The 9,285-nt window shown below is 42.4% G+C and overlaps 2 protein-coding genes across 2 annotated transcripts; both read right to left on the bottom strand.

Annotated features, from left to right (window-relative positions):
- Positions 1-3,972: 3,972 nt before the first annotated feature.
- LOC107021850 lies at positions 3,973-4,554 on the bottom strand. Its single transcript, XM_015222571.1, has 2 exons — positions 4,434-4,554; positions 3,973-4,376 (listed from the first exon to the last, which is right to left on the bottom strand). Exons 1-2 carry the CDS (start codon positions 4,552-4,554, stop codon positions 3,973-3,975), a joined length of 525 nt encoding a protein of 174 aa, XP_015078057.1.
- A 3,583-nt stretch (positions 4,555-8,137) lies between these two features.
- Positions 8,138-8,791, bottom strand: LOC107021859 (velvet complex subunit B-like). The gene is made up of 3 exons (XM_015222580.1): positions 8,683-8,791; positions 8,426-8,613; positions 8,138-8,335 (listed from the first exon to the last, which is right to left on the bottom strand). Exons 1-3 carry the CDS (start codon positions 8,789-8,791, stop codon positions 8,138-8,140), a joined length of 495 nt encoding a protein of 164 aa, XP_015078066.1.
- Between the last annotated feature and the right edge of the window lie 494 nt (positions 8,792-9,285).

Raw genomic sequence — 9,285 nt, forward strand, 5'->3', positions numbered from 1 at the left:
AGGAAAATGAAGCTGACCACGCCAATTATGACCGACCTCATATTCGTCTCTAAGAAAGGGATTTGGTACGGACTTTAGGAATTGTGGCCAAACCCCGAACATGGGTTTCCTACATATGTTAGGTTACATGAGATTTCAGGCCACTTGTAGTTCGATACGCTTGATTTAATGCATGATTTCAAAAAATTTCAAATGTCATTCTGATACCGAATTATGAAGGCACATAAATGCTCGAGAATAAGATTTAAGAGTGAATGTTGGAATACAGCCGAGTTTTAACATTGATCCCGCCTACATATCCTTAAATTTCAGGAATCAGGCTGTTTGTAGTTCGACTCGACCGGTTGAAAAGGAAATCTATTACGCTAGATAACCTTTGGTTTTGGATAAGTGAAAAATTGAACGAGAATGAAAAGGAGTCTTGTAACGTCTTAGCCATGAATGTGGTGCACTGTCACTTAGATTAGAAACTTGCTTCCCATAGATCAAAATTTCCGGATGCAAGACCAAAACTGACAAAACTTGAAAACACCCACATGCCTTATGATAGGGGTGTGGTTTGATTGTGGTGGAAGTCGCTCCTCTGCTCGCGTCCTAAGAGTTTGACATTCCTCTTTGGACTGTGTCTCAGTTTGCTGCTAAGAAAATGTTCTACGTTGTGCTGCGTCCTTTTTGACGTCGTCCGCACCTGTGGTTTTTTTGGAAAATTCATCCTTTTTTATGCTCTCGACAAAGACTGAGGTAAAAACTCGTCAGCTTAAAAATGCAATTAGGATGGGAGACAGTATATTTTTACCCTGTTGACACTCCATTGTTCGCCTCGATATTCGACGTCAACTCGATCCGTCTGACGTAAAGCAAATAAAGCTTATGCCTGGTGTTTGCAATGTAATCTCCAATGTACTCTTCACTTGATGTCGAAATAAATAAATGCTGAGGCGATGCTGATATATCTCTTTGAATGTACGATTCCCTCTCCGGCAGTGCATGATTTCTTATGAGACATGAATATCGCCCCGTGATGCGTAAATTTCTGCAAGGTATGAAATCTTCTCGGGATGCATAATTTCTATGAGGTATGAAATCTTCTCACGATGCATAATTTTCTGCGAGGTATGAAATCTTCTCGCGATGCATAATTTTTGTGAGGTATAAAATCTTCTCACAGTGCATAATTTACTGCGAGGCATGAAATCTTCTTGCGACGCACAGCTCTCGGCGAGGCATAAATATCTTCTCGCGATGCCTGAATGTTGACTTGTGATGCATGTTCTTCCACAATGCATGAGTATTGACTCGCGATGCATGATTTTTCGCAATGCATGAGTATTGACTCGCGATGCATGATTTTCCGCAATGCATGAGTATTGACTCGCGATGCGTGATCTTCCGCGATGCATGAGTATTGACTCGCGATGCGTGATCTTCCGCGATGGATGACTATTGACTCGCGATGCGTGATCTTCCGCGATGCATGAGTATTGACTCGCGATGCGTGATCTTCCGCGATGCATGAATATTCATATTGCCTCCAACGATGATAACGGTAAAACGACTTCAAAATAGTATATCGTCTCGATGATAGTAATAAAATAACTAATCCCTCCGGTTGATGCATAGTACCATATCCAACATTATGATGTAAATGACGTCCTTTATGGAAATTGTAAACTCTTCCTTGAGATTTCTGCTTGATTCTCCTTTGAATCTAGTTGGACGTTCTTTATACGTTTCATGTTGTTGGAAATTGAAATAAACAATTCATATTCCCAATAAGAGATATAAGATGCTTCTTGCTTCTAGGAAAACTATTGATTTTGGGATAGTTTTCTCCTCTTTGGACTTCTCCATATTCCCCATCGGAAGAATCTGCTGATTTCAGGGCAAAACTATAAACCTGCGTCCACAAAAAAACTGTTAGTTTTAAAACGAACTGATCTGTGTCGATTTCTTCAACTGTTTGCTCCTTGTCTTGCTATCTCCGGTTGATTTCCCGGTCTCCCGACTCTTTATAGATAAGATAAAATATTTTATGCCAAAACAAATGAAATGTAAAATAGGAAAATAAAAAGGAAATTTTAAGAGGAATAAAATTTGAGAAATAGTATCTAAAAAAGGTGTCTGCCAAGTTATGTCATATCAGGCTTAACGAACTTCATTGAGTCTGATGCTTGGAGGTCTATATGATTATTCGCCAGGGAGTTTTCAGAGTCGCTCCGGAATTGAAGATAAATCCATGCTGAAATTTTGAGGTCATCCTCAAAAAAATTTTCCCAGTTGCAAATCTCGAAACATCTTCAGTCTTGACTTTCTGAGGAAGAATCTTCTTCTCGAGAATTTTTTAGTCCCTCTCGAAAATTCGATCCAAGTTTCTATTGTAAAGAGGGATAGAAATCTTACGGGGGTATGACCGAACCCTTGTGGAGCCTACATATTCCATTGAGGCAGGAATCAGGTCAAAGGTAGTTCCCCTTAAAAGGTTAACGACATAAGAAGAATTTACAAAGGAACCGACCGAGGCCGACATAGGCCGCCTACGTATCCCATTCTTTAGAATTAAGGTCGAATGTAGTTCAAATGCAAAGAAACATAAGAAGGGATAAATGGGTGGGCGGAGGCCGACATAGGCCGCCTACGTATCTCATTCTTGAGAATTCAGGTCAGACGTAGTTCATTACAAAGAGGGATAAAAATTTAAGCAAAACAAATACAAGAAAAAAGAATGATTACAAGTAAATAACAGAAATGCAAACCGAAGCTTCACACGTAGTATCTCTTGAAAACATCCGAGTAATTGGTTTCGGCCATGCGGTGCCATCCATCTTCGACAAAACCAAAGCACCTCCAGATAATACTTTCCGAACCATGTAAGGACCTTGCCAGTTTAGTGCGAACTTTCTTTTGTACTCGTCTTGATGAGTAAAAATATGCTTAAGAACCAACTGACCAACTTCAAAATTTCTGGCTCTTACTCTCTTGTGAAAGGCACGAGTCATTATCTGTCTATACAACTGGCCATGGCAGACGGCAACCATTCTCTTCTCACCAATCAAAGTTAGTTGATCAATCCTCTTGCTAACCTATTCAGCATTACCTAACTCAGCTTCTTGGATGATTCTCAAAGGCGGTATCTCGACTTCAGCAGGCATGACTGCTTCTGTTCCATATACTAGTAAATAAGGTGTAGCACCAGTCGATGTTCTGACAGTCGTGCGGTATCCCAATAAAGCATACGGTAACATCTCATGCCAACCTCGATGCTTGTCAATTATTTTCCTCAAAATCTTCTTGATATTCGATGAGTAATCTTAAATTGCTCACATATATCTCTCATCAAGTGACTGTTGAGATTTGCACCATTATCAGTAATGATGAATTCTGGCATTCCAAATCTACATATCAGATTGTTGCGAACAAAATCAGCCACCACTTTCTTGGTTACCGACTGGTAAGAAGCTGCTTCCACCCATTTAGTGAAATAATCAATGGCAACCAAAATGAATCTGTATCCATTAGAAGCGGTTGGCTCTATCGGACCGATGAATCCATTCCCCAAGCTACGAATGGCCAAGGTGAACTCATAGCATTAAGTTCGTGAGGTGGCACTCTGATCAAATCACCGTGCACTTGACATTTGTGGCATTTTTGCACAAACTTGAAACAATCATTCTCCATAGTCATCCAAAAATATCCGGCTCGTAAAATCTTTCTTGCCAAAACGAGTCCATTTATATGCATGCCACAAACTCCAACATGTATCTGTTCAATAAGCCTCGCAGCTTCGATGGCATCAACGCATCTTAGAAGACCCAAATCTGGAGTCCTCTTATACAGGATATCCCCACTTCAAAAGAAATAGAGAGCCATGCGGCGTATTGACTTCTTCTGATTGGACGTAGCATCTTCGGGATAAGTTCCAGACTCCAAATACCTCTTTATGTCAAAATACCAAGGCAAACCGTCTGGTACTGCTTAAACATGGGAACAATGGACTGGATGTTTTTTGAGTTCTACATCCAGAGGATCAATATAATCAGTATCCGGATGTTTAATCATTGAAGCGAGGGTGGAAAGAGCATCGGCCAGTTCATTCTGTATTCTGGGAGTATGTCTGAACTCTATCTTGCGAAACCTTTTGCACAACTTCTGCACATACTGTACGTAAGGTGTAATCTTTGGGTTCTTCACAGCCCATTCTCCTCGAACTTGATGAATCAAAACGTCTAAATATCCAATAACCAACAACTCGTAGACAGTCATGTCGATGGCCATTTTCAAACCAAGAATACACGCTTCATATTCGGCCATGTTGTTCGTGCAATTAAATCGGAGCTTAGCCTCCATGGGATAGTGCTGACCAGATTCTGACACTAAGACTGCTCAAATATCTTTATCTTGATGATTTGCCGCTCCATCAAAGAACAATCTCCAACCTGGATATGCTTCAGAAATATCCTCACCCAAAAATGACACTTCTTCATCGTTAAAATAAGTCTTAAGTGGTTTATACTTTTCATCAACGGGATTTTCTACAAGATGATCAGCATTTTCCATTTAGCTAACTTTTCGGTCGGCATTGCTTTCTGGAAAATATACTTCAATTGATACATTCTGGAAATGAGATAAGTAGTATAGGAAGACAAATAATGTCTCAGCTTCTGGGCGAGCCACGTCAATGCACAACACATTCTCTCCAACAAAGTGCAACGAGACTCGTATGGAGTAAACTTCTTGCTTATATAATAGATAGCCTTTTCCTTCTTTCCTGTCTCGTCGTGTTGACCAAGTACGCATCCGAATGCGCTATCTGAGACAAACAAGTACAGCAATAAAGGACTTCCTTCTCGCGGAGGAACCAATACCGGTGGATTGGACAAATAGTTCTTGATAGCATCAAAAGTGGTCTGACACTTTTTAGTCCACTTTGTTGGGGCATCTTCTTCAGCAGCTTGAAAATAGGCTCACACACCACGGTTGAATGAGCTATGAATCGATGGATATAGTTTAACCTCCCTAAGAAACTCATCACCTCTTTTCTCGTCTTCGGCAGAGGTAACGCTTGGATTGCTTTAATCTTAGAAGGGTCCATCTCAATACCCCTTCTGCTGACTATAAATCCCAACAATTTCCCGGATGGAACTCCAAAAGCGCATTTGGCGGGATTTAACTTCTAGTTGTAGCGACGCAAACGATCAAAGAATTTCCTTAGATGTGTCAAGTGATCCGTACTCTCGCGGGATTTGATTATGACATCATCCACATACACTTCAATCTCTTTATGAATCATGTCATGAAAAATAGTCGTCATAGCTCTCATGCACGTGGCACCAGCATTCTTGAGGCCGAACGGCATCACTCTGTAATGATATACACCCCAAGGTGTAATGAAAGCCGTCTTTTCTGCATCCTCCACATCCATCAGAATCTGGTGATAGCCTGCGTAACAGTCCACACAGTCCACAAATGACTGCATTTCATCCTTAAGCAGTTATCAATCAAAATATGAATATTCGGCAACTATTAAATTATCTTTCGGGCTAGCTTTGTTGAGGTCTCTGTAGTCGACACAAATCCTGATTTTCCCATCTTTCTGGGCGACCGGAACAACATTGGCCAGCCAGGTTGGATATTGTGTCACTTCCACCAATCGGGACTTTATTTTCTTGGTGATCTCTTCCTTAATCTTCAAACTTAGTTCAGGCTTGAATTTTCAAGTTTTCTGCTTCACCGGATCGAACTCTGGGTTAATTGGCAGCATATGAGATACTACATCGGTATTCAACCCTTGCATGTCACCGACTTCCCAAACGAACACATCAATATATTCAGAAACCAAATTAACTAGGCTCTCTTTCTGTGCTTCATTTAGGTGGGTGCTGATCTTAACCTCTTTAACACATTCCGGATCTCCCAAATTTATCATTTCCGTTTCTTCTAGATTTGGTTTAGGCTGATTCTCGAACTGCCGAAATTCCGAACCGACATAATCTGGTTCCCCATTTTCTTCCTCATAATCGTCAACCTTGTCATAACCTGCCTCATTTTGTTCATTTAACTCGTGACATGACATGACATTGACAGGTCTGTAACTTAAGTTACTGAAATCATAAACAGACAAAATTAGGAAAGTAAGGTATAACAAACAACTAAATAAATAAAGTTAAAAACAAAGAGGCTTTCATTTAAAAACAATGCTAACTTTGGCCATGGCATGAGGCCATGTTGCTTTTTTGAACATCACAATGAAAATTCAAAAATTTGAACAGTTAAGAAAATGCAAAAATGGTGGGTCTCGGGCCTCTTCCGGACTGTCACCGATTTTAATGTGCATGAAATGACGCCTTTCTACCGAAGAGTTCGGGGTATCACGATCGGCGTGGAGGTCCAGTTCTGCAGCACCTCCCCTGGCTCAGCATCGTGGATACCAGCTAGCTCTATCTCCTCCTCCACAACAGCATTGATCTCCTCGAAGAGGTCACAGATTCCTTCCCTGAGGTCTTCATGCTCGGCATTCTCCCAGATTGGAAAGGATTGATATAGATGTGGGATCGTCTTAGTCAAGGCTCTATCATTTTCTTCTTCACCTTCATGTCATCATCCGTGGGGATGTACTTCAGATTATATATGGATCCCTTAACAAGGACCGGAATAGTCTCAATAATTCCTTGGGAATCTCTTCCCAATCCGAACCCTTTCTCAAAGCCATTCTGCAGCATGACGGTGGCTATCATCTTGTACACGGCATGCATTGGAGTCTGCGGAGCCAAGTCTTCACCAGTGGCATTCACCAGCTCTACCGTGTAAACGTCTGTACCTCGCAATATCTCATCAATGATTGGCACCTGTCTTCCAGAGTGACTCCCCTCGTCATGAATAACCAGCTCTTTGTTCTGCCACATGAGCTTCATCATCTGATGGAGAGTAGAGGGGACGGCTCCATCCATATGGATGAACGTCCTTCCCAGAAGAAGTTTGTAACTGGTACCGATATCCAATACTTGAAATTGCGTGCTGATTTCTGCGGGGCCCATTTGAATGGTCAAATTCACTACTCCCAATGTGTCTCTCTGAACCCCGTCAAAGGCTCTCACGTTGACCTGGTTTTGCTCCAGTTTCCCAAGGTCAAACCTTAGCTGCCTCAATGTCAACAACGGGCAGATATTCAGACCAGATCCATCATCTACTAAGACGCGGTTGACAACCTTTTCACTGCATATCACAGTGATGTGTAGCTTCTTGTTATGTGACCTCCCTTCAACAGGCAGCTCATCTTCATAAAAGCTGATTCGGTGCCCTCGGATAACCTGATGAATCATGGCGGCCACGTTATCGTTGCTTGTGTCCGTGGGTACGTACGTATCATCGAGAGCTTTCATTAAGGCCTGCCTGTGGGATTGAGAGCTCATTAGTAGGGCCCATACAGAGATCTGAGCTGGAGTCTTCTCCAAATGCTTGACGATGGAATAGTCTTTTGGTTGCATTCTCCTCAAGAATTCCTCCGCTTCTCCTTTGTTTATCGGCCTCTTAGCCTGATCCTTCTTCTGTCCTCCGAGATCAAGCTCGTCAGGAGTGTAACACCTTCCAGACCTGGTCATGCCTTGAGCAACAGCAGTTTCAATAACAAACTTAGGCTTGACGAGAGTTTCTGACGGCACCAAGCAACAGCCTTCGCAGGTGTCAAAATAACAAACTCTTTCTTTTCTTTGACGCTTAGAGAAGCGATAGCCCTTTCCAAATCATCGTGAACGATGGGAGTAATCATCTTCATTCCACACCAGTCTTCATCTGTCTCGATTATATTGACATTGCCGCCTCCATGATTCGGCAACGGGTTTGTGCTAACATTTGGTGCCGCCAGTTGGAGAGAGACTACCTCCTGATCAATCAGATCCTGAATTTTATGCTTGAGATTGTTACAATCTTCGGTATCATGTCCAACACTGTTGGAATGATAAGCACATCTCTGATCGGGTTTGTAGAACTTTGAATTGACATCCACGGGTTTGGGCCTCACAGGATGGATGTATCCAGCCGCAGCCAGTCTCTCATATAGTTTGGTATGGCTTTCAGCGAATGCGATAAAGTTCCTTGAAGGCATGTTCTCAAATCTGGGTCGGGGAGGGTCATAACTTCCTTGTTAAGGAGGAGGCACCTGTTGATTATTTCTGGTATTTGGACGGGGAGCTTGCCTTTTTGGATATGGATTTGTTTGGTAGTTTGGCGATGGAGCTTGGTAATTTGGAGGGGGATCTTGGTACAGTGGAGCTTGGAGTTGATATACAGGAGGGGGTGCTCGGTAGTTCGACTGTACGTTAGCACAGTTGGGAGCAATAACCTGATAGGGAGATGGAATTTGGTAGGGTGGAGGATAATTTGGGTAAATGGGAGATGGAATTTGCTAATTGAGGGGTGGACTTTGGTATACGGGAGCTTGGACGTTTGGATGAACGGAGGTAGTGTTCTGATTATTGGGATGACTAGATTGCGTATAACAAGATTGGTAGGACTTTGGGGAGGGTCGGGAATGACCTTGGGAATACGATGAGCTTCTGGGGGTTTTCCTTCTCCCATATGAAATAGCAGCAACTTCTTCTCTTTTCTTTTTCAGCAAACCTGAAGACCCAGGTGATGCAGCTACACGGGCTATCTTTCCTTATTTTAATCCGTCTTCGATAGTCTCACCAATCTTGACTATCTCGGCAAACTTGGCTCCAACGAGCAACATGATTCTATCATAATATTCCGGCTCTTGCACATGCACGAACACTTCAACGATTTCTTTCTCAGTCATGGGTGGCCTTACCCTTGTCGCTTCTTTTCTCTACATATAGGCGAACTCCCTATAGCTTTCGGTTGACTTTTGCTTCATCTTCTCCAAAGAGTATCGATCGGGAACAATTTCTATATTGTAGGCAAATTGATCGATGAAATCTTTGGCCAATGCATTCCAACTGGGCCATTGCCTAGTTTCATGTGAGGTAAACCATTCGAGAGACTCCCCACACAGGCTTTGGCTGAAAAGCCGCATCAATAAAGCTTCATCCCTTCCAACTCCCACGAGCTGGTCACAATAGGCTCTCAGATGAGCCATAGGGTTGCCCACTCCTCAGAAGGTGTCAAACTTTGGAATCTTGAACCCTTCTGGAAGGTCCAATTTTGGGTGGATAAACAAGTCCTCGTAACTAAGTCCAGCGATGTCGGGAACGCATTGTAGCTCCTTCATGGCCTTCTTGATTTCCTCTTTTATATCGACCCTTACATCTTCCTTTGCCCTCCATTCTTTTT

Source organism: Solanum pennellii, chromosome 1 (assembly GCF_001406875.1).
Source record: "Solanum pennellii chromosome 1, SPENNV200".
Lineage (NCBI taxonomy): Eukaryota > Viridiplantae > Streptophyta > Magnoliopsida > Solanales > Solanaceae > Solanum > Solanum pennellii.